Source organism: Podarcis filfolensis (assembly GCF_964270895.1).
Source record: "Podarcis filfolensis genome assembly, chromosome: 6".
Lineage (NCBI taxonomy): Eukaryota > Metazoa > Chordata > Lepidosauria > Squamata > Lacertidae > Podarcis > Podarcis filfolensis.
In genome coordinates, this window is record NC_139609.1 from 9,078,214 (window position 1) to 9,103,778 (window position 25,565).

A 25,565-nucleotide genomic window follows, 5' to 3' on the forward strand; every position below is an offset into this window, starting at 1 on the left:
CAGTACGATTCTGAGCACAATTCAAAGTGTTGGTGCTGACCTTTAAAGCCTTAAATGGGCCTCGGCCCTGTATACCTGAAAAAATCTACAGAACTGAAAAAAAAGGAATCTGAACAATCAGTTTGTTCAGAAGCACCCTCAGCCAAGGGCAAGCAGTACATGTAGGTTTTGTGTTTTGTGGAATGAAAGCATGAAAATATGCTTAAATAGATATCGTCTCATTTCAAAGCTTTACTGAAATCCACATTGAAGAAGCTGAATTTCGGTGTTCTGTTGCAAGGTTTTATGGGATGCTATCTATTTGAAAAGATAAAGTGACGAGGAAATGGGACGGACAGGCTAAATATTAGAGTTTAGCAAAGGAAGAAAGGATTTGCTGAAGAGAGTTGGTGCACTTGAGAATTATCTCAGCTTATCTCATCCTCACTCACTGAGTCTGGGAATGGATTGTCTATGTCCAGTTCTGGCACATTCAACAGATACTTGTTTTTATGGAAGGCTCCCACGTCTTTCTCTGCCATTCCTACTTCCCATATGGGAAAATCAGGAGCCGTCTTTAACCAGTAATCTTCCATGGGACTTTTGCCAGTGAACCACCACTCCTAGGAGAAATAAGGAAACAGGAACTGTTCAGAATGTTACTTGAGAGAGTCCGTTTGGGGTAGAGAGAGAGGAACGGAGAGGAATCCATCTTTGGCCTGGTACTATCTCTATCTGTCATGGGCTGCACCCTAGAATTGTGACATAGTTGTGAAAGAGCCACTTTCTGGCCAGCACACCACTCTGCTAGGTGGGAATTGACAAGGAACATAGCCAGTGCTATTTTTCCAGGGAAAGAGGTGTCAGAACTCACCATGAACTTCTTCCTTGCTGGGACTGAGTTCTGGCTGAAAAAAAGGTTCCGAGCATACCACATGGAAAAGAGCAGGCTGCGCAAGATATGAAGCCACTCTGATGTTTAATCGTGTGCAACTGAGATTTTTTAAAGTTGTTGCCTTTTTATTAAGAAATACAGATCAGTCAAAATTCCACACCAGCCATGCCATTCTGTATCTAGTCGTCTCCCAGGAATATTGGTCCAATTTCAGGATTGTCCCATTTATATCTATATCTATATCCCATATTTCATTTACTCCCAATCTGTTACATACCACCATGTTATTCTTGGGCATCACTAATAATAATAATAATAATAATAATAATAATAATAATAAAAAAATAATTATTATTATTTTATTATTTATACCCCGCCCATCTGGCTGGCTTTCCCGGCCACTTTGGGCGGCTTACAACATGTCTAAAAACATAATGAAAACATCCTTTAAAACGACCCTAAACAGGGCTGCCTTCAGATGTCTTCTAAAAGTCAGATAGTTGTTTATTTCCTTGACATCTGATGGGAGGGCATTCCACAGGGTGGGCGCCACTACCGAGAAGGCCCTCTGCCTGGTCCACTGTCCATTTGTCCCTGGAGAAATATTTTTTACTGACTGGCGATCTCAAGACTTTACCTTGGTAATTTCCAGCCAGGATTGCTCCAAATGGTTTCCATACATCTCGCTGTCCTCAAATGCCTTCTCAAGGAAGCTTTGGCTGTTTTCGTCCTGCCCAAGCATGAGTTGGACGTAGGCCTTCATATGGTAAACCCTGGAATAGTAGACGGGGCTTGTGGAGCACTGCGTAATTGCTTGTTCCAAATTCTAATGGGAGCAACAGGAGAATCATGCCAGGCAGAGTCAGAAGGACGGCGAGGTTGAATAGGAGAAGAAGGTTGGGAAGCAAAGACAAAACACGACTTCTCCCTTTTTAGTTCGCACAAGACAGGGAGCCAAACTGCTGTCCAAACCGTGGCTTGCGATGAAGCCCTCACCTCACTAAAGACAAACTGTAGCCAAGGTTTGTTCTTGGCTGCAGCTCAGGGTTAGCGAGGGGATAGCGTAACCACAGGTCACAGCTCAGGCGATAAACCTTGGCTTAGCTCAGTATGGCAAGGACCAAAAAGACCCAAGGAGAAGCAATATAGCCCATCCCAGAATCAGCTATTTGGTGGCTATTATCTTGTATTTAATGTGTTGCAAAAGTGTAGTCTCAAGAGGCTAAGGGAGACAATACGTGCTGTGACTCCTATCTTTTGGCGTACTGTAAAGGTAAAGGGACCCCTGACCATTAGGTCCAGTCGTGGCCGACTCTGGGGTTGCAGCGCTCATCTCTCTTTATTGGCCGAGGGAGCCGGAGTACAGCTTCCGGGTCATGTGGCCAGCATGACTAAGCCACTTCTGGCGAACCAGAGCAGCACACGGAAACGCCGTTTACCTTCCCACCGGAGTGGTACCTATTTATCTACTTGCACTTTGACGTGCTTTCAAACTGCTAGGTTGGCAGGAGCAGGGACACTTGAGACAGAGGAAATTTCCAGAGCCCACCTCCAAGCCCTTACCTTTGTGATCTTGTTGCGCATCTCACGAGCCTTCCCAGGCCTTTCCTCAATATATTTCCTCAGCAGCAGAGCCTCACACTCCACAAACTTGCAGAATCCATGGTTAGCATAAAGCGACGCACTCGTTCTCCTCACCAACCTTCTGGCCTGTTCAAACAGCTCCATAAAGTCATCCCACTCTTGAAGTCTGCCACACCTGTAAGACGGAGTGATGTCAGTTATAGGTCAAGAGGAGAGTCCTCTTTCTAAAGCTGTAGACTCTAAGCTCCAATTTCCAGCACAAATGGACAATAGATCTAAAATACTTCAGAGGTGGATTTAGGGCAACGCGACCAGATTCCCCACAAAGAGTTCAGGGGCCAAGTGGATGCCTTTCCGCCATCTTCCCAAAGGCCAAAAAGCACTTGCTTTGGGAAGGAGGCTGACATGTCCTAGAATCCTCCCTTCTTCTTCCTAAAGTCCTGCATGTGCCTGCCCAGCTTAGGGAAGGAGCTGGGAGGGTTCTAAGACCCTCCTATAGCCACTGTGCCTCCCACCCAAAGCCAAGCGCCCTGCTTACTGTGCTTTGGAGAGGCAGTGGATAAGGGGCACGCCAGATTTTGGTCTTGCAGAGGGTGCCCTATTACCAAGGTCCACCCTTGATGCTGTGATATTTCTAAGGTTGCAAGCGCCTTGCATTATCTTAAATAATAATAATAATAATTTATTATTTATACCCCGCCCATCTGGCTGGGTTTCCCCAGCCACTCTGGGCAGCTTCCAACAAAACACTAAAATACAGTAACCTATTAAACATTAAAAGCTTCCCTAAACAGGGCTGCCTTCAGGTGTCTTCTAAAAGTTTGGTAGTTATTTTTCTCTTTGACATCTGATGGGAGGGCGTTCCACAGGGCGGGCGCCACTACCAAGAAGGCCCTCTGCCTGGTTCCCTGTAACTTGGCTTCTCACAGCGAGGGAACCGCCAGAAGGCCCTCGGCGCTGGACCTCAGTGTCCGGACAGAATGATGGAGGTGGAGACGCTCCTTCAGGTATACTGGACCAAGGCCATTTAGGGTCAGCACCAACACTTTGAATTGTGCTCGGAAACATACTGGGAGCCAGTGTAGGTCTTTCAAGACCGGTGTTATATGATCTCGACGGCCGCTCCCAGTCACCAGTCTAGTTGCCACATTCTGGATTAGTTGTAGTTTCCAGGTCACCTTCAAAGGTAGCCCCACGTAGAGCGCATTGCAGTAGTTCAAGCGAGAGATAACTAGAGCATGCACCACTCTGGCGAGACAGTCCGTGGGCAGATAGGGTCTCAGCCTGCGTACCAGATGGAGCTGATAAACAGCTGCCCTGGACACAGAATTGACCTGTGCCTCCATGGACAGCTGTGAGTCCAGAATGACTCCCAGGCTGCGCACCTGGTCCTTCAGGGGCACAGTTACCCCATTCAGGACCAGGGAGTCCTCTACACCCGCCCATCTCCTGTCCCCCCAAAACAGTACTTCTGTCTTGTCAGGATTCAACCTCAATTTGTTAGCCGCCATCCATCCTCCAACCGCCTCCAGACACTCACACAGGACCTTCACTGTTGGGTTGAAATAACGACAGACAGGTAGCGAGTGTCATCTGGGAGGCATCTCCCGAGCAAGTCTCGGGGAGTCCCTTTTGTTGAATATTACAGCATTGCCACACATGTGCTTATTGCTGATTGGTTAACACAAGTACAAAGCAAAAGGTTGCATATAGGCATTAATCACCGATAGATTAAGGGCTGGGAAAGGGAGCACAGAACTAGACAGGCATGAAAACCTCCTAATTAAAATTATAACCAGTGATTAATATAGTAAGACTTAAAACAATTACTAATGATTGATATAGGAAACTTAAAAGAGCGTAATAATCACGTTCCATAGATGCGATCAACTATGCATTAAGAACGGGTCAATGTACAATGTTTTCCTGAACTCAATGTGAACTGGACATTCTAAGGTGGTGAGTGAATGTCTTAGTATTGGGACGGTTTGTGCAGCATTATGTGCAGGAGCGAAGCGTGAGAGCAAGACTTCCCTTCAGGCCACAGTCGTGTATTAGGATCATAGCATCCAGCATCCCATCACTTCACTGCCTTCACTGGTTCCGATTTGAAAGAGAGGTAGAGCAGTGCAACCGAAAAGCGCAACCTCAAACACTGCCCCCTCCAAACAGAGTGGCAAATAAACATAGTACTGTATTGCCCCTAGAATAAATGGCTAAAACATGGAAATTAGTTTGTTGCTTAAATATTTTTCGGCCTTTATCGCCCACGACATTTTGTTTCTTTCTAAGAAACAAGGCAAGTATTGCAGGGACGCCATCTATGGGGCAGCCCCCCCCCCAATTCTTTCTCTCTCTCTAATTTTTATTAGATTTTCTGTTATGCAATTTAAAAAAACTCATTTTACATCCTTAATATATCAATGACTTCCCTTCTTCTCTTTCCATGGTATTTTGCATATCATAAATCCCTGCATATTTTATATAAACTATATCATTCAGTATTTTGTTATTGCATCCATCAAAACTTATTTACACTGTTGAATTTATCTTAATGCTGCCAACGTTTTCAAGTGTACACGGTTTCCTCCTATACATTCAATAAACGTTTTCCAATCTTCTCTAAACCTATGTTATTCTTGTTCTCTTATTCTATATGTTAGGTCTGCAAGCTGCACATATTTCATCAGTTTAAGTTGCCATTCTTCTTTGCTCATTTTCCATTTTGGGGCTAACAAAACATGGGCCACAGTAGTAGCATACATAAATAAGCTTTTCTGACACCTGGGAATTTCAGTCCGAATTATCCCCAACAAAAAGGACTCTAGTTGTTGTTGTTGTTTTTTTTGTTTGTTTTTTTGAGGGGGGCGTTGAAAAGTACTTTTAAACTTTTTTTTCAATTCATAGTGGATTCTCTCCCAATACTCTTTTACCCTTTTACAAGTCCACCACATGCAATCTTAAGATTGAGATGAGTAACACCGAGTGCTAAACTTTACCAAATCGCCAGAGAAGAATACAGGCCAAGCATGATGCTGTTTTGAGACATAAGGATGCAGTTCATTTGCTGGTTCAAAACAAAGTCCAGGCAGAAGTCAAAGGACTTAAATGAAAAACCTGCAAAAGGAAAGACACCTGTAAACAGGCAGCCTGCCTCTGATCTCACAGGGAACGAAATAAAAGTATGCAGTGCTTTTTCTGGGGGTACGCAGGGGTACGCATATCCCTAAAGATTCTGTGAATTTAAGTTTGGCCTCATTGAGGGGCAGCATTTCAATATGAGTAGGAAAATAGAGTACTCCCTAACGATTTTTTTATATAGAAAAAAAGCATTGAACGTATGGATTTCAATTCTGAAATGACATCCTCTGCATTTATGAAATTTCATCGTGAAATTCAGTTGGGACATTCCAAGTATTCCCCAATGCAGAGAGCCGGCCCACCCATAAGGCAGGGTCATGCACCCGCCTCAGGCAGCAGAAGTCCAAGAGGCTTCTGTCTGCCCCACTGCTTTCGTAGTCTCGAGGGAGGAGTTGCCTACAGAAAACGCTTTTCCAACTTGAAAACATGCCCTTTGGTACAAACCTCATCCTTCTTTTCCTTTAACCAACTCCTTACCAGCCTTAACAGCTGTACATTTTGAGACCCATGCTTTCCAGTTACAGTGGTACCTCGGGTTACAGATGCTTCAGGTTACAGATGCTTCAGGTTACAGATGCTTCAGGTTACAGACTTCGCTAACCCAGAAATAGTACCCCAGGTTAAGAACTTTGCTTCAGGGTGAGAACAGAAATCACGCAGTGGCAGTGGGAGGCCCCATTAGCTAAAATGGTGCTTCAGGTTAAGAACAGTTTCAGGTTAAGAACGGACCTCCAGAGCGAATTAAGTTCTTTAACCCGAGGTACCACTGTACTTGCTTCTCTTCTTTGGCATTCCTCTGTTTTCTTCTTCTCAAGATGCCTTGAGAATATTTTGCTACAAGGTGGGCTATCAATGTTTCAAATAGCTGCTTGTTTCTCGGAAGTCACACGCAGTGCGATTTTTCTAGAAAAAGAGGTGCTGGAACTCACGATGAAAACCTCCCTTGTTCTCTTAGAATGGCAATGGCACTGTGGCGTTTGCCTCCTAGGTGGGTCATAAGCAAAGGGTTAAATGAGTGTGAAGTGATTGGCCAGTGGGAACCCAAGGGGAGGATTTAGAGTTGGAGTTGTGTGGAAGTCAGCTGGGAGTTGGAGAAGTAAGAGGGAGGATAAGTCTGTGGGTTGGTCTAGTTTTAATGTGAGAGAGTGAGAGAAACTGTTAGGTGGAGTCAGAGAGATATTTGGGATAATCAGTTTGAAGTTGTTAGGAAGGTATAGGTCAGTAAAGAAACTAAGATTAAGAAACTGCCAAGAAAAATGAACTGAAACCATAAACTTGTTCATGCTTATAAAATAAATTGATGATTTGTTCATGTTAACAACCGTCTGGACTCCGTGTGTACCCGAGAGAAACGGGTTGGTGGCAGTGGGGAGGCAATCACAGTGGTGGCACAGGGATCAATAGACCGTCAAACGTCCGGGGACTCTGTGTGATCGCCACAGGCGCCCACCTGAGAGGTGTCGGAAATGAGTTCCAGCGAGTTCCAGCTGAAAAAAGCCAGCCACATAGTGATAAGCGCACAGTTCTTACCAGCATAAAGCATGAGATCGAGACAGCCGGTCACAAAGCAGGCCTGCCCAATGACATTATCATCTCGCATGGATAAGTCCTCAAGCCAGCTTAGCACATGCACAGAGTCCTGGTATCTAGAGAGAAGAACGGGGGGGGGGGGGTTGTCTCTCCAGGCAATTCTGGTAAGGTACTGCAGTTCTTCCCAAGGCTGGCTTGGTTTGTTGTCAAAACTGTTAGAATTCCTGCTCCATGATTGCAGTCATGGGATTTGTGTATCCAGAAATCGTGTTCCGGCGGCGCGGCGGCAACAGGAGGCCCCATTAGCTAAAGTGGTGCTTCAGGTTCAGAACAGTTTCAGGTTAAGAACGTACCTCCAGAACGAATTAAGTACTTAACCCGAGGTACCACTGTATATGTTTTGACTCCACAGAGTGGGAAGTGACAAAGACAGGATGTTTGTGCTACTGTGTTCCATGAAGTGGGACTATTGTCCTTTGTTCTTTTTCTCTTTGCTGTCTGATGCTAGAGAGAGAGGGAGCCATGTTGCAGTGCTTTGTGGTGTATTTATATTTAAATAAAGTAGATTAGCCAAAATGCTGAGAGGCTGAGGTCTGTTACGCAACTGCGCAAACTCTGTGGATCCCTGAGTGTGCCGGTGTTGGTTGGCATCGGTCGCTGTGATGTTCGGGCTGAAGAAAGCTTTTGAAGCTCCTGAACGATAAACCAGGAGGGAGGGAACATGCCAGTTGGGCATGTGTCTCTGCCAGAGTCCTACTCTAGTGTAGGCTGAACTCCTGACAGCAACATGGTGGGTGGGCATTTTTCTGGCCATACTAGGCAGCCACTAACTAATCATAGCTATGCACTTCATGTAGGCTTTCCAAACTGTTTGTTGCCCAAAGCGCTTTTTTTGTGAGAATGCAAAAGCTGTGTTGTCCTCTTTGCAATGCCGTTCACAAGAAATAGCATGGGAGGGGCTTAAAGGTGACTTGAACCCAGTGCTGGCTTTACGTATAAGCTAAACAAGCTATAGCTTAGGGCCCCATTCTCTTGGGGGGCCCCAAAAAATTAAAGGGAAAAAACCCCACTATATGTACATTTCCAAAATATAAGATATAAAACAAATAAAATAAAACCTACATACAGCAACAGTGTTTTGTGTTGTTTAGGCTCCTATGATGTAAGTAATGGGGCCCCCTTGCTAGCCTGCTCCCTAAAATATCACTGGTTTGCTCATTTCTATATACAGTGGTACCTTGGTTCTCAAACTTAATCCTATTTGTTATGTGCAAATGGCTTTAGATACCTATTAGGTCCATAAATTACAGTGGTACCTCGTGTTACGGATGGGATCCGTTCCGGAGGCCCGTCCATAATGTGAAATGCCCACAACTCAAAGTGCTGCATCTGCGCAGGCACACAGCGCGATTTGGCGCATCTGCGCATGCACGGAGCATGATTTAGTGCTTCTGCGCATGTGCAATCGGCGAAACCCAGAAGTAAACTGTTCCGGTACTTCCAGGTTGCTGTGGGACATAACGCGAAAAGACGCAACATGAAGCGGTCACGAGGTATGACTGTAGCATATAGCATATATTCAACACAAAATACAGCGACAATTTGTTGTTGACAAAGGACAGCTGGACATATAAAGGGCCCCTTTACCTTCAGTAGCTTAGGGCCTCAAAAAACCTAAATCCGGCCCTGCCTGAACCTCAAGGATGAAAGCACACTGAGTTGTATCTACACTACAAACTGGTGTCAACATGGGGCTTGAAAGATCTGTGCGTAACATCCACCCGTAGTATTGTTGCTACAGGAAACATAGGTGTCCCTCAATAGATAATGTCAGGGTAAAGGTAAAGGTAAAGGTACCCCTGCCCGTACGGGCCAGTCGTGACCGACTCTAGGGTTGCGTGCTCATCTCGCTCAAGAGGCCGGGAGCCGGCGCCGTCCGAAGACACTTCCGGGTCACATGGCCAGCGTGACGAAGCTGCAACTGGCGAGCCAGCACCAGTGCCGCACACGGAGACGCCGTTTACCTTCCCGCTATAAAGCGGTACCTATTTATCTACTTGCACTTAGGGGTGCTTTCAAACTGCTAGGTGGGCAGGAGCTGGGACCGAACGATGGGAGCTCACCCCGCCGCAGGGATTCAAACCGCCGACCTTATGATCAGCAAGTCCTAGGCACTGAGGTTTTACCCACAGCGCCACCCGCATCCCCATGTCAGTGTATCCCACTGTAATTCATGTTTCTGCATAAAGTGTAGAGCTACTTTTTGTGGTTAAGAAAGTCAGGCAGCCTACTGGGCATTGCGATTGGGCTTGATTCCTTCTCATCTTAGGGGAGGGGGGTCGTTCTCTGCGACAGAAACTTTAAAACTGCCGTTTTAGTGTATGGGCAATCTATCTGGAAGATAAATTGTACTTTGAGGAGTTCGTGATCTTCCTGCCTCTGTTCCTTCAGTTCTTTGATGGCATGAAGAACAGCCTTAAATGCCCTAATCGGGTGGAAGGAAGTGATAGTGCTGGGCACCTTCTTTGATGTTGGACATTGTTTTGAAAAAGTGAGGCATTGGGAGCAGGTAGCTAATGAATAATCTGCATGTAACCAGTAATGAGTGATCTGCACATAGCCAGTGGGGCAAGCCACACAAGCTAGCTAGCTATAAATTGGATGATTTGGGGCAGAGTTTTTAGAGAGAAGTGTGTGCACGGCGGCCGTGTAAACTGAGGCTGTCTGGGGGAGTCACTTTGCCGCTTTCTGAGATCTTCCAAGTCGAAGTGCTTGCTTGGTTTTTGAACAGCTTAGTTCTCGAACGTTTTGGCTCCCGAACACCACAAACCTGGAAGTGAGTGCTCCAGTTTTCAAACTATTTTTGGAAGCCGAACATCCAACAGGGCTTCCAATTGGCTGCAGGAGCTTCAGATGCCACGCTTTGGTTTTTGAACATTTTGGAAGTCGAACGGACTTCCGGAACGGATTCCGTTCGACTTCCAAGGTACGACTGTATATTGCTTGCTGTTTAGAATAAAATCTTTAATCTTCTCACTCACTTGTGTTTTATATTACTTCTGAGTCTCATTTTTAAAAAAACTACCTTCATTTGGCATTTAGTCAACAATGGGAGATGCACTAGGCAAAGTACCTTGTCCTGAGAAAAAGAGCATTGAAAAGGTCGTTGAGAACAATGCAGTCGAGTTTGGGCTTCTTCAGTTGCACACACAGCTCGTGTGCCCGGTAACCTGAAAAGAAAGCAATGCATAAAATTGCCACTCTTTCGATCCCAAAAGTCATATTTGGGAGCCGGCCAGCTGACTTACCAAGCTGGACAGCTAAAGGCAAGTTCCCCAAGCAGAGCTTCATGTAGGCTAGTGACGTTGCCAGCTTAGCTATGATTAAGAGCTCTTCTCCAACAACTCGAAGGTGTGCGCTACGTTGGATAGCCATTAACTCATATTTCATCCATTCATGCTGGTAGCCCATCAGCTGACAGCAGAGTGAGAATTCCATGTAGGAGGAGATTATCTATGGCGATGCAAACAATAAGACAAGTGAACTTTGTCGCCTATTGAAAGCTCTCGATCAGACAGCACTCAAAATGTATTCAAGGAAGCATTTTGATAGATCAGACGCCCTCTGAATTGATGCTGTTCTTCCCTTGACCCTCTTCATTTAAATAAAAAAAATTAAATTTTTATTATTATTTTATTATTATTTTTATTATTAAAATAATTCAACATTAATACATACATGTTGCAAATATACAAACATACAAGCATACATTTCGTACAATCCTTAAGAACATTCATACATACCCACACTCAATCCCACAGATACTTCCTTTTCCCACCACCATCCCTCACTCCCATCCCTTGTGATAAACTTCCAATCTACTCAATTGCAATTTCTTTCCACTTCTATTACTTTCTTTCACATACTTTTAAACCAATTTTCTGCTTCTTTTTCTGTTACACATTGTTATCCATCTTATTTAGTATTTCCGTATTTATAACAGAATTTGTTTATTCTAATAGGAGTTCTGGTTTTTCAATATAATTTTGCAAGTATCCTTTAAACACCTTCCAGTCCTTGTCTATCTTCTCTTTTGAGATCCTTCCAATTTCTCCCATTGTTTTGGATATATTGTAATACTCCAATAATTTGGCAAGCCACTCTGTTTTTGTCGGTATAATACCACTTTTCCAATTTTTCGCAATCAATAGCCTTGCGGCTACTGTTGCATATAAATATGTCTTGTCTTCTTTCTTTAGACTTCATGGTACTAGGGGAATAGGACCCTTTTCATTCTGACTTCCACCCCAGTGAGAGGGCGAAGGGGGGAGTCAGTGACTGTGGTGGGTGGGTAACATTTCTCTGGAGATGGCCCAAGTTTAGGGTCCTGTGCACACCCAGCCCAGGAAGGACAAAGGGCCAGTGACAAACATGAACCTCCGGGAGCTCCTAAGGTGCACTAATGCAAACACATACACACAAGATTCTGGTGGCTGGGCAGCTGGTGCGCCTCCCTGGACTTGTTCTCTGAGCTGGACTGTTGGTAAGGTAAAGGACCCCATGACGGTTAAGTCCAGTCAAAGGCAACTATCGGGTTGCGGCGCTCATCTCGCTTTCAGGCCAAGGGAGCTGGCGTTTGTTCACAGCTTTCTGGTCATGTGGCCAGGAGGACTAAACCTTCTGACACAACAGGAGACCGTGACGGAAACCAGAGCGCACAGAAATGCCATCTACCTTCCCACCACAGCGGTACCTATTTATCTACTCGCACTGGCGTGCTTTCGAACTGCTAGGTTGGCAGGAGCTGGGGCAGAGCAATGGGAGCTTACCCCGTCGCGGGGATTCGAACCGCTGACCTTCTGATCGGCAAGCCCAAGAGGCTCAGTGGTTTAGCGCCAGCTGTGCCAGGACTGTTGGAGCAATGGATGGCAATGTCTACACTACAAAATCCAGTACCCTCGTCTGATGGTGTAGCACAGACCCCTCCCCCATCTTCCAGCTCTGGCACAAAATCCCATAAATCTCTACCCCCTTCCCCCGCATCAGCCTCCTGCCCCCCCCAGCTAATCCTGCACTCCTCAGAGCCCTATTCCCTGACATTTAGAGGTGATAAGCCTACTTCTGAATGATGTGGTCGGTGTGAACTTTTGCTTTGCTTTTGGAGAAATATAGAGCTAGGTGTGTCCTTTTTGGGGGTCTCTAATTGTCACTGTAGGTTAAACCACAGAGCCTAGGGCTTGCCGATCAGAAGGTTGGCGGTTCGAATCCCCACAACCGGGTGAGCTCCCGTTGCTCTGTCCCAGCTCCTGCCAAGCTAGCAGTTCAAAAGCACACCCAAAAGTGCAAGTAGATAAATAGGTACCACTCTGGCGGGAAGTTATACGGCATTTCCGTGCGCTGCTCTGGTTTGCCAGAAGCGGCTTAGTCATGCTGGCCACATGACCCGGAAGCTGTACGCCGACTCCCTCGGTCAATAAAGCGAGATGAGCGCCGCAACCCCAGAGTCTGTCACGACTGGACCTAATGGTCAGGGGTCCCTTTACCTTTACCTAATTGTCCAGGAGGCTTTCCCCTCTTTTAGACAGCTTAGATTTTGCTATGCTGGTCCTTACTTCGATATCGACCAGGTTTGATCATTGCAATGCCATCTAAAGAGAGGTGCCAACGAAGATGATTTGGAAGATGCAGTCGATGCCAAGTGCTGTTGCACATCTCACGGGCAAATTTCCCTGTGAAGCAGCAGCTGGCAAAAAGTCGGGAGCAAAAGCTTTCTGTACCTGGGACTCGTCTTGAGATTCCTCTGCACAGTTCACATTCATGAGAGCTGCTAAGCGGGAGAACTTTTTGCTGCTGCTGGCAAGATCCAGGCTGAAGAGCTGCCACAGCAGGGAAAGGCAGTGCCCTTGCTGGTACAGAAAAGCTAGTTTCTTCTCCCTGCTATAAAAGATACCATAGGAGTGCAGGGGATCAGAAAGCCTCAGGCTGCCCGCTGTCCTCACAATCCCCCTTCCTATCTTTGAGATAATCCAGGAAGTTCCAATTTACTGGTGCAATAAGACCGCTTACCGTATTTTTTGCTCTATAAGACTCACTTTTTCCCCTCCTAAAAAGTAAGGGGAAATGTCTGTGCGTCTTATGGAGCGAATGCAGGCTGCACAGCTATCCCAGAAGCCAGAACAGCAAGAGGGATTGCTGCTTTCACTGCGCAGCGATCCCTCTTGCTGTTCTGGCTTCTGAGATTCAGAATATTTTTTTTTCTTGTTTTCCTCCTCCAAAAACTAGGTGCGTCTTGTGGTCTGGTGCGTCTTATAGAGCGAAAAATACGGTACCTCTTTTGGTCGCAGGGCGGCAGAGACTCACCTGGGACCCCAATGAGAGAGGCATGGCCTCAATGCCCCTTCTGGATGGCAGTAAGGTTACCAGACATCCCCATTTCCTGGGGACAGTCCCCAGATTTACAAATCAGCCCCCATACAAAATCCATTGAAGTTGAAAAGTGTCCCTGGATTCACTGGAAAAAATCTGGTAACCTTACTCCACCACCTATCAGGAGCCGAATCCTAGCCTGCACCCCACTTTGGCGAATGAGGATGCAGGCTCAGACATGGGCTGTGCCAGGGGGCGGAGCTGCGGAGCAGGAAGGCTTCCCTTGGGTCCGCCCCCTGGCCATTTAAATAGCCCTCACCCAGGGCCCTGCTGACTTTCCTTCGTCGGGTTCCCCTGCCCGCCCACCCTCGGTTTAAGCTGTTAGTCAAGGACTTTGCTGTGGCTACAGCGGTCGCCGTTTTATGGGGCCGGGTAGGAATTTGTCTGATCACCGAAGAATTGATACTTTTGAATTGTGGTGCTGGAGGAGACTCTTGAGAGTCCCATGGACTGCAAGAAGATCAAACCTATCCATTCTGAAGGAAATCAGCCCTGAGTGCTCACTGGAAGGACAGATCCTGAAGCTGAGGCTCCAATACTTTGGCCACCTCATGAGAAGAGAAGACTCCCTGGAAAAGACCCTGATGTTGGGAGAGATGGAGGGCACAAGGAGAAGGGGACGACAGAGGACGAGATGGCTGGACAGTGTTCTCAAAGCTACCAGCATGAGTTTGACCAAACTGCGGGAGGCAGTAGAAGACAGGAGTGCCTGGCGTGCTCTGGTCCAGGGGGTCACGAAGAGTCGGACATGACTAAACAACAACAACAACAGGAATTTGTCCACCGGGCTAATTGGCTCTGACCCAGTGGTTTTGCCTACCTCATAGCAACCGTCACAACTGATTGGGCATTGGGGCAATCCTTTGTTTTGGATGGAGGGGAGATTGTAGTCTCCGCCTGCCCCTCCAAACGCTGGGGTATCCTGTTAAAGGGATCCGGGGGGAGTGGACATGTCCACCTGCCCAGGCGGGGCCAGGGCCGAAGGCACTCCCCCAGACGGCGGTCCTTCTGAGGGTCACCCTATTTGATGTAAGTCTTAGGAACCCCCACCTGGATTGGCCTATGCGTCATAGCTGATGGGACAGGTTGGAGATACAAGCTGACCTGTCTTGCACCAGGTGATGTGGGAACACAAACATAGGTGCAGAAGCAGAGAAAAATGTACAGTGGTACCTCCGGTTGCTGATGAGATCTGTTCCGGAGCTTCCAGAGGGAGCGCTTCTGCGCATGCACGCGGCATGGTAGAGCGCTTCTGCGCATGCGCATGCAGTGAAACACTTCCAGGTTTGCCGCTTTTGCAACCCAAAGTTTACGTTACCCGAGGGTAGCATAATCCGAGCAGCTACTGTATTTCTCATCTTCTCTAAGAAGATGAGGAACAATTGTCCATCCTATGCACAGTGACTGGGATAAAATCCAATCCAACACCTTACTCTAAGGTAGGTCTCAGCTAAGTATATTATGAGAAAAGTTTATGGCCCAAGCAGCAGTTGAGCAGAACAGTATGCTGCCTAGAGGGGGACAGAGTTGGAACAATTCATCGATTTGAGAAGCTTCCTACTAGAGGCCTGACAGGCACCCAACTGTAGGTTACTTGAGATCTCGGCGGTGGACTTGTTGATCCACAATACCCCTTTCAGTTCTATAACTCAGCAGCACATCCACTCCACCTTCTAAAAACAATTTGCCAGAATCACCATACCCACTGGCCATTTGCCAAGGAACCTGCTTCTTCTGATGAGACAAGTGTTTGGAAGTTTCCACCATGGACTTGAAAAAGGCTCCTATAATGGTCATTGGGAAGCTTCTCTTCAATAAACGCAAAGCCTTCTTCACCAGTTTTTTTGCCAAATTGATTTGACCCATGTTGTAAGAGACCTACAGAGACGTGCGGGAGACAACAATGCAACGGTTATTGGCGAGTTCTTTAGTATCACCTGATAACTTCGCTTCTCGCAGTGAGGTAATCAGCAGAAGGCCCTTGGAGCCGGACCTCAGTGTCTGGGCTAAACAATGTGGGTGGGGATGCTTCTTCAGGTATACTGGGCCGAGGCCATTTAGGGCTTTAAAGGTCAGCGCTAGCACTTTGAATTGTGCTCAGAAATGTACTGGGAGCCAATGTAGGTCTTTCAGGACCAGTGTTATATAGTCCTGGTGGTTGCTCCCAGTCACCTGTCTAGCTGCCACATTCTGGATTAGTTGTAGTTTCCGGATCACCTTCAATCATCCCACGTAGAGCGTGTTGCAGTAGTCCAAGCAGGTGATAACCAGAGCATGCGCCACTCTGGCCAGACAGTCCGCGGGCAGGTAGGGTCTCAGCCGGCGTACCAGATGGAACTGGTAGACAGCTGTCCTGGACAGCTGTGAGTCCAAAATGACTCCCAGGCTGTGCACCTGGTCTTTCCTGGGCATGGTTACCCTGTTCTGGACCAGGGAGTCCCCCCCACCCACCTGCCCCCTATCTCCCAAAAACAGAACTTCTGTCTTGTCAATATTGAACCTCAATCTGATAGCTGCCATCCATCCTCCAACCACCTCCAGACACTCACACAGGACCTTGACCGCCTTCACTGGCCTCTCCCTGAATCCCGGACACCTTGTTTAACACATGGACCTGCAAGAGAGCCTCTTGGGCACATCTTTTCGTGGGGGTGGGTTGATAAGGGGCAAGGAGTATTGCATTTGTGTAGCAAGACTCCAACAGAAGTAATGTTTGGCCATGATCATCCATGTTGCTTACGCAGCGATTGCGAGTCTGTGCCTACAAGAGGAGCTGCTGCAAGAAGCAGAGTGAAGTTGCTCATAAAAGTGAACACCACTACTTAATGTTTGCAAAGAAAATCGTGGGGTGTGCACCAGCTCTGCTCATCACACAGCAGCAGCGACTTCTGTAGGAACTATCGTAGCCAGTTTTCCCAGAGGGGGTGAGAAAAAGAAGGAACTTACTCAAGGGGTGGGAGCTGAAGGTTATCCCAGTGTGGAATGCCCAAGAGATGGGTTACCCTCAACCACACCACGAGGGATAGATCCGTTGGTGGAGGACAAGACTCTTAATCTCTGTGTCGTGGGTTTGAGCCCTGCATTGGACGAAATATTCCTGCACTGCAGAGAGTTGGACTAGATGATCCTCATGGCCCCAGAGCCGTCTTTCCCATAGGGCTTAGTGGTTCGTTGCGCCAGGGTGCTGGCCTCTCAGGGGCGCCCCAGTGAGTGGGGGAGCTGCGCACCTTGCCGGTGGCCTCCCCTTTCTCTGCACGCCCAACCATATGGCCAGTGGCGTAGCGTGGGTTGTCAGCACCCGGGGCAAGGCAAGTAATTTGCGCCCCCTAACCCGTGGATTTGCGCCCCCTAACCCGTGGATTTGCGCCCCCTAACCCTAACCCCCAGAGGTTGCACCCGGTGCGGCCGGCCCCCCCTGCACCCCCCACGCTATGCCACTGCATATGGCTGGCGGGCGTGCAGCTTGCCTCCCAAGCCTCCCTCCCTCCCTCCCTCACCCCACACCCCCAGTCTTCCCTCTGTGAAAGTAGCATTTATTACTACTCGGGAGGAAGTGGCAGCAGCAGCAAGATGAACATTTGGGGGCGCTGGGCAGATCTTTGCACCCTGGCACCACATATGCTAAAGACGGCCCTGCATGGCCCCCTTGCAATTCTATGATTCTATTATCTGATTTTGCCATTGCAGGGTCTTTTTCCTGCCTCCATATGAATTAGTGGCTCTATTAGTTCCTATGGGGGGGTGGAGAAACAGCTTGTGGGAGGAGCAAAAAGGTTAAGCCACCCTCACCGGTCATCCACAGGGCGGTGGCTTTCTGCCCATACTGTCCAGTATTAACCAACTTGATTTTTAAGAATTGAGAAGGTTGCTATTTTTAAAACCCTTCACTGCTTAATGAATAGTAATTTCAATTTTAACAAATAACTTGAGTGGAATTAGCATCTCGGCCTGCACAAGACTTCTGACAGAGCAACTGGGTAGGAAATGATGGATTGATTTAAAAATAGAAATGTGGGGAAAGGGGTCATACTTGAGAAGAAAGGGAAGCCCCATAGCTCTAGCTCTCAGGCCATCTCTATGGGCATGTGTGCACCAAGTGATAAGGTGCACATTGTTAGTTCTGATTGCAGACCAACCATTAAAAGCTAATAGAATAGAATTAAGGGTGTGTTTGTGCATGTGTGTAAGATCTATTAAAGCCATACAAATAAATGCAATTTAGAAAGCACAGCATCAGCCACCTCATTAAAAGCAGTCAGCTCCCAGGCAGAATCCGTGACCAGGGAGAAGAGTCGGCAGAAGAAGAATGGAAGAAATTCAAGGACTATTTACAAAAATATTGCAATATTAATGAATGTTGAATGATGCAGGATTGAAATTAACTGGTTTCTAGCTGTAATGGTAATAAGATTATGAAAAAATGGTCCCTTTTTTCTTGGTATATAATCAAGAGTTTAAGATATAAGAAGATGGGTAGAAAATAAGGGGTTTAATTGTAATGTTGGGAGATAAGGATTTGCTGGATAAACAATTCGAACTGGAATACAAGAAGGGGAGGTATGAGGAGGTCAGTGAAAGATGTTATTTAAATATAAGTTTTGAACATTATGTTTTTTATTGTTTTTTTTTTAACTTTTTCTTTTTACTGTTTGTAAAAAAATGGAAAATCCTAATAAAATATTTTATAAAAAAAAAAAGCAGTCAGCTCCCAAAAGACTGTTGGGAAAAGGAGGTCTTCGCTGGCTGGTGATGCGACAACAAGGAAGGAACAAGTCAGGCATCTCTAGGGAGGGAGTTCAAGAGTCTGGGAGTAGCCACCGAGAGGGCCCCCACCCCAGGGTGCTTGTGAGGGTGGCAGGACCAAGAGACAGGTCTCCCCTGAAGATCGCAGAGCCCAGGGAGGTTCCTATGAAGGAATACAGTCTTCCAGAAAGCTTGGACCCAATCCATGTAGGGCTTCAAAATTTCCACCCTCCCCGTATCAACCAAATCCAGCAGGTCCTCTTACCTCTCCCTTGAGGCTGTGCAATACTGACTCCTCAAACAAGCTAATGTTTCTTTGCTTGGGACTCACAGATTTCAGCATGAGCTCTGCTGTGTTCAGATACGTAAAAGCCTCAAAGAAGGACAACACAGAACAGAATATTTAGTTCCTTGATCCGTTTACTCCCATTCCCTTGCCCATATTCCGGTGCATCTGGGGTTGAGCTCAGCGTGCACACTCTTCATTCATCAGAGGAGTACGGGGAAACGGGCGAGGGGACAAGATTTCCTCTTTGCCTTTCTGACAAGTCAGCTCACCCCTCTTAGCGCCATGGCATTGCGGGATGGCAGAGGCTTCAAAGAGGGAACTGGAATTTCAGGGCCCTTCCTGATAGGCGGTGGGAACATAAGCCCCCGTCGCCTATCGGAAACCAGATCCTAGCCTGCATCCTGCTTTGGCAAATGGGGCTGAAGGCTGAGATTTGGGCTGTGCCAGGGGGCAGAGCCAATGGAGCGAGTGGGCTTCCCTCGGGTCTGCCCCTTGCCCATTTAAGCAGCCCACACTGGGGCACTACCTGTTTGTTCCTTCACCAGGTTCCCCACCCACCCTAGGTTTAAGGTGATAGTCAATGATTTTGCTGTCGTTACAGTCATCACCACTTTATAGGGCCAGGTAGGAATTTGCCCACTGAGCTAATTGGCACTGTGACCCGGTGGTTTTGCCTACCTCATAGCAATTGTCACAACTGATTGGGCACTGGGGCAATCCTTTGTTTTGGATGGAGGGGTGGTTGTAGTCTCCGCCTGCCCCTCCAAACGCTGGGGTATCCCGTTACAGGGATCTGGGGGGAGTGGCCATGTCCACGTGCCCTGGGGGGGCAGGGCTGAAGGCACTCCCCCAGACAGCGGTCCCTGCGGGGGCCACCCTATTGGATGTAAGTCTTAGGAACCCCTGCCTGGATTGACCACGGTGAGCGGACCAGAAGTACTGTATTTTTCGCTCCATAAAACGCACCTGACCATAAGACCCACCTAGTTTTTAGAGGAGGAAAACAAGAAAAAAAATATTCTGAACGAAACAGTGGATTCATGATTTTTGTGGTTCATGCTGTGGCCACAGACATGATATGTGATTTGACGGTGAGTTTCTCTCCTCATTGCTTGCTTTAGTATTCCTGTCTCCTCTCTTTGCAGGTTCGCTGTGTTTACCTCCCCCCTCCCAGGCAGCCTCCTTTATTGCCAGAGTCCTTTATCTCCCTCCCGATCGCTTGCTGATCAGCTGCTCAATGGCTTTGTTTCAACACTCCCTCCCCTCTTTCTGGAAAAAAAAGCACAATCTGCTTTTTGCCCCTGGGCAATTTAGCTCCGGGGACCACGCATTCGCTCCATAAGACGCACAGACATTTCCCCCTCCTTTTTAGGAGGAAAAAAGTGCATCTTATGGAATGAAAAATACGGTATTTAGATTGCCCCATGCCCATGCCAAACCTCTTTCATCTGTATTCAATAATGTTGTGGCCTGTTTTGACCCAAAACCAGTCTTATTGGACTCTTATTTATATGGGTTGGGGTATGGGGAGCCCAGTGTCTGGTCCTGCAAAGCTCAAATAGTTGCCCAAGCCCAAGCCATTTTTGTCCATTGACAAAACTGACCCTCTCACCCGCTCAACCAACAGAAGAGAGGGAGCAAACTCACTGACCAGGGGAAACTAGCCTGCAGTAGAGTAAAATAAAACTAGCAACGGTTCTGTTCCCCACGTGGAACTACAAATAAGAGGACAAACTTCTACCATACACAGTTTTGCCCTACCACTATCCTGCGGCTTGGACTTTCACAAAACTTGACACATGCAATGTTGTGCGCGTTTAGGGTAGCCTCTGACTGTAGAGAAGGAGAGAGGGGTGAAGGACATGGGCAGCTGGAGTGGGGAAGATTGAGTAGGTCTTACTCACCATATAATTGTTGGAAAGGTGGACATAACCACATGCAGACTCCAACAAGTAATAAAAGGCCCGAGGTGTATCTTCCACAGCCACGCAGTGTTGAGACAAAGGTATGATGATGTACTCCACAATCTCTTCACATTCACAGGAGCTCAGGTTCTTGATTCTTTTCTTGCCCATCTCAGTAAGCATGATGATTTCATCCATCCTCTCTAAAAACTTCATTTCTATATCTTCCGCTCTGACCAAATGGGGACAGTGGGGGGGGGGGAATCTCAGCAACTTCTAACGTATGCTTGGCTCCTCAACCCAGGACAGAAAGACTTAAGGCTTGTCCACCCTTACCTTTGCTACGCATTTCTGATATTTAGAATATACTGGACTCCATTACGCTTGTTTAAAAAAGGACTACCTAAGGCAGTCTGTTTCGAGGGCCTAATCCGGCCCGCTGGTCGGTATAATCTGGCCCCTGTGGCAGTTTATTTCCTGGGGTAATATCCTTAAAAAAACCCTCCACAACTTCAACCCTAAAAGAAGCTCAACAACCCCAATCTAAAAGAAAATTTTGTGGTAAAATCATAAAATAGCTCAACAATCCTTAAAAAAGGTCAACAACCTTGGTTGGCCCTTTGGTCAGCCCTCACGGCCCTTCACTTCATCAAATCTGGCCCTCTTTGAAAAAAGTTTGGACACCACTGATCTAAGGTATCTAACTGTTGGAGATGCAGTAGGGATAATGCTTCTCTAAAATGTATGTCTTTTGATTGTCCTATATGGAAAGATTTTTGGCAGAAGGTAACTGAAACCATCAACAGAAGTGTACGGAACAACCTTACCTTTACAGAGCAAAACATCCTTTTGAATTATTTGCCCAGCACATGGAACCTTACAAAAGGACAATGTGAGTGGACTCTCTGTGCCCTTACCACAGCAAAAAGACTGATGCTGATGAATTGGAAAAATAAAAGTGCGGCTCCCCTTCTATGATTGGATTGAAGACTTATACAAACTCGCAGTATATGAACAACTTGCAAATAAATGCAGACTTGCCATGGACAAATTCAATGATATTTGGAATCCACTTGTCATGGACACGACAGAAAATCGTGAAGAGTAGCCGGAGCTAGAAAGCGGGCAGGCAGAGGAAGGACAGGAGACTGACAGATTTCTCAGGCAGCTAGAGACAGTGGGCGAATACCTCCCCTTTCTGAAGCTGTAAGGAATGCTGCGTATCAGCAAAGCGAAAGTGGGCTGGATGAGAGCCAGCTCTCTGAAGAATCTCACTCTCTCACGGCACAAGGGGGGAAGAGGAATTCCTCACTCGAAGAGGAGTTTGTTGAACCTGTCAGTCCAAAAACTAGGCGAATGGAAAGGGTCAAAGACAGAAGGAAAACCAATAAACGTAAGGGGGGAAAGTTCCGGATATTCTGCAGTAGCCGGAAGTATTCTTCAGAAGACTCAACTTGATTGTGATTTATGGACGCTCTGAGAGAGAGCAGCCAGAGGCTAATTGCTTGTATGCAATAAATCTTCTGTAAATTACCATTTGCGTGTTGTTTTCTCAAGCCAGCAGTTGGCCAGCTCCTGACACCACTCTTACAAATACTGTAATAGGTTGAGATCTGGTGAAGTTCAATAACCACTTGTAAAGTATACAGTTTGGGGGGGTGTCAGGGAACTGTCATCTGAGACGAAGGAGGTGAAAGGGCTCATGGAGGGTGAGAGAGACCACTCAGCGGAGGAGGGGACCAGCAGGGGGAGAAGTGGAGTTCCAAGGGAAAGTGAGTCGGAGGGAGAGCTCAGAGATACTTCAAGCGAGAACAGTGGGGGGGTTTCAGGACCTCCCGTAGGAACACCCACTCCTCGGCGGAAACTGTCACGCCGAGAGTCCAGAAGACGTGTTTCCGTTAAGGAGCTTTTATGCTGGAAGAAGTTCCGTAAACGCCCACTGTCCGATTCAACGAGCGATTGATGGAGCCATGCTTAAGGAGCTCCATCACAGACAGAGGTTTGGGAACTTAGCCAAACTCTGAGGGATCAGGATTTTACGCACAAGCAGCTCACCATCCCATCACAGCAATCGGACAGTCCCTGAAAGCAGCTTGTGCAGAGAGGCATCATGAGCAACCCAGCCGGAACCGGAGGAGCAGCAGGAGCTGGAGAAGGTCCAACTCTGGAAGAAAGGTACAGAGTGTTGGAACTCCAGCTAGCAATGCAAACGGCGAGGCTAGAAGAAAGGAGGGCGCAGGATGCAGAAAAGGCAAAAGGCGCTACACTAGCAAGAAAGATGCCAGGAATGGTGCAGAAGTTTGGGGGGGACCCCAGGAACTACCAAGCCTTTAGGACAGAGATGCAGTATGCTCTTGAACTGCAGTTTAATGACTTTCCCGATGAGGCATCGCGAGTGGCGTTTGTGATTGGCCATCTCGAAGGAGGGGCGAGAGACTGGGTCCGGCCCCTGATGGCAGGGAATAGTGACATGCTGAAGGACGCGAGGAAGTTTTTTCGCGCCATGGATTTGATGTTTTCCAGCGAGATTGAACAGGGACTGGTACGCAGACAATTGATGGCTTGCAAACAGGGGAGCCGATCGGTTCGTGAGTACTGGACTGAGTTTACAATGTTGATACATAGATTGGGGTGGGACCTATCGGCGGAACCCATTCAAATGCTATTTGAAGAGGGGCTTTCTTCGGCGGTGAAAGACGAACTTTCCCGGGCGCCCAGGGCGGAGTCTATGGACCAGCTGACCAAATCAGCGCTGACCATTGGAGCGCGCCAGGAGGCAAGAGCCTTGGAGAAGCGGGAGGGGAAAGGAGAGCGTTGGAGGGATTTCCGCATTCCAGAGATTCCAGAGCCAAGTTTCCCGCCCGGAGAGCCGATGGAAGTTGGAACAGCGCGCGCGCGCGCAGTTTCAAATCCCAGTGAAGGGAGGAAGAAGGAGGGAAAGAGCGCCAAGAAATGTTACCTCTGCCAGCAGCCAGGTCACTTTGCCAGAGTCTGCCCGCAAAGAAAGGAATGGCAAGGGATGGCGGGGGCTGTTGGGGGGAAGGAGGAGGAAGTCCAGGAGCCAGTAAAAGCCAACGCCTGTCTGCCTCTGTCAGGGCACTGCAGACAGGCCAAGGAGCAGTAAAAGTGCCCACTCCGGAACCTCCAAGACCAGCCCTAGTAATAGAGGTGTTGCTAGAGCTGGCAAACGGATACCCACTAAAGACCAAGGCGCTGTTAGACTCAGGCAGCTCCTGTAATTTTATGAGCAAGGAGTTTGCAGCTGAACACCAGATACAGACACTCCCTTTAAGCAACCCCCTGCAGGTCACCACGATCGATGGGAGGGAGCTGTTGGGGGGAGAAGTTAGCCTACAGACCGTCCCAATGGTTATGAGGGTGGCAAGGCACACCGAAAGGATAGCGTTCAATGTAGCCACCCTGGGAGGGGCGCCAGTCATTTTGGGAATGAGCTGGCTAGCGTTGCATGACCCGCTAGTGGGCTGGCATCAGAGAGTGGTGTCCTTTGGGTCAGGACATTGCCTGGAACACTGCAAAGAGGGAAAGGTGCCAGAAGGGGCAAAAGCCTCCATAGCAGGGACGGAAGTGGCGAACAAAGGGAAGGTGCCCAAACAATACGCTGACCTGAGCAAGGTCTTCAGCGAAAGGGAAGCAGATAAACTACCACCGCATAGAGACTTTGACTGCCAGATTAACCTGGTCCCTGGGGCCCAGCTCCCCGTGGGCAAGCTGTACGCCATGTCAGACAGGGAAATGCAGGAGTTGAGGGAGTTTATTGACAAAAACCTGAAGAGAGGTTTCATCAGAGAGTCCAGAGCGGTGGGGGGCAGTCCAGTGTTTTTTGTGGACAAAAAAAACACGGATAAACCGAGATTGGTCGTGGACTACCGGGCCCTGAATGCCGTGTCAGAACCAGTGACTTTCCCCATGCCCAGGATTGATGACATTTTGACCAGGGTGAGGAAGGGAAAGATATTCACGAAACTGGACTTGAGAGGAGCGTACAACCTGATACGAATAAAGAAGGGGGATGAATGGAAGACAACGATGTTCACCCCCCTAGGGGCTTTCGAATATCTCGTTATGCCATTCGGATTGCAATCAGGCTCCGCCTGTTTTCAATCGCTCATGAACCATGTACTGGGACCTTTGCTCTACAAGAATTGCGTGGCATTCCTCGATGACGTGCTGATATATTCGGAGAATGAGGAGCAGCATGTGAAGGATGTCAGGGAAGTGCTGAGCCAGCTGCAAGCAAACCAGTTGTGGGTGAAATTGGAGAAGTGTCAGTTCCACACCAAGGAGGTGGAATTCCTGGGGTACCGCTTATCAGACAAGGGATTAGCCATGGATCCAGGCAAGGTCCAGGCGGTGCTGGAATGGAAGACACCGAAAACCAAAAAAGATGTGCAAAGGTTCTTAGGGTTTGGGAACTTTTACCGTAAATTCATCAAGAACTTTGCCCACTTAACGGCTCCCATCACGGACTGTCTAAGCAGCAAGAAGAAATTCGTTTGGACGGCAGAGGCGGAGCACGCTTTTGAGGAATTGAAAAAGGCATTCGCTTCGGAAGAACAGCTCCTGCATGTGGATTTACAAAAACCCATGAGAGTGGAAACTGATGCCTCAGACCGGGCGGTGGGGGCAGTACTGCTTCAGCCAGGGAGCAATAAGTCGGAATGGAGACCGTGTGCCTTCTTTTCGCGTAAGCTGAACAAATCCGAGAGGAACTACACGGTATATGACCGAGAACTACTCGCCATTCACGAAGCGTTCCGGAGATGGAGACACTTACTAATTGGCGCACAGCATAAGGTGCAAGTGTGTACGGACCACAAGAATTTGGAGTATTGGAGAACAGCACGAGTGCTCAACCAGCGACAAGTGAGATGGGCCCAGGAGTTCTCCAAATTCCATTTTGAAATCTGCTACGTGCCAGGTCCAGAAAACATCAGAGCGGACGCTCTCTCTCGCAAACCTGAATATTTGGAGGGGGAGGGAGCGCCAGAAGAGAGACATATTATCCCAGAGGACCACTGGGTGTGTGGTGCGGCCTGGGTGGGGCAAAGAGAAC

At 47.7% G+C, this 25,565-nt stretch overlaps 1 protein-coding gene and 1 long non-coding RNA gene across 2 annotated transcripts in view; one reads left to right on the top strand and one right to left on the bottom strand.

Moving 5' to 3' along the window:
* Window positions 1–216: 216 nt before the first annotated feature.
* The window catches only part of ADCY10 (adenylate cyclase 10), an 89,495-nt gene continuing 64,146 nt past the window's right edge, over window positions 217–25,565 (bottom strand). The window contains exons 25-35 of the mRNA XM_083621686.1: window positions 20,492–20,723; window positions 18,564–18,671; window positions 15,258–15,433; window positions 12,907–13,066; window positions 10,438–10,642; window positions 10,263–10,359; window positions 7,130–7,245; window positions 5,458–5,575; window positions 2,438–2,633; window positions 1,512–1,700; window positions 217–602 (exon numbers count right to left, since the gene is read on the bottom strand). Coding sequence (XP_083477812.1) covers window positions 408–602; window positions 1,512–1,700; window positions 2,438–2,633; window positions 5,458–5,575; window positions 7,130–7,245; window positions 10,263–10,359; window positions 10,438–10,642; window positions 12,907–13,066; window positions 15,258–15,433; window positions 18,564–18,671; window positions 20,492–20,723 — 1,792 coding nt within the window. The 3' untranslated portion in view covers window positions 217–407. The remainder of the gene's footprint in view (window positions 603–1,511; window positions 1,701–2,437; window positions 2,634–5,457; window positions 5,576–7,129; window positions 7,246–10,262; window positions 10,360–10,437; window positions 10,643–12,906; window positions 13,067–15,257; window positions 15,434–18,563; window positions 18,672–20,491; window positions 20,724–25,565) is intronic.
* Window positions 19,142–22,024, top strand: LOC310765988. Its single transcript, XR_014549904.1, has 2 exons — window positions 19,142–19,508; window positions 21,275–22,024. It is a non-coding gene; the product is annotated as an uncharacterized lncRNA (long non-coding RNA).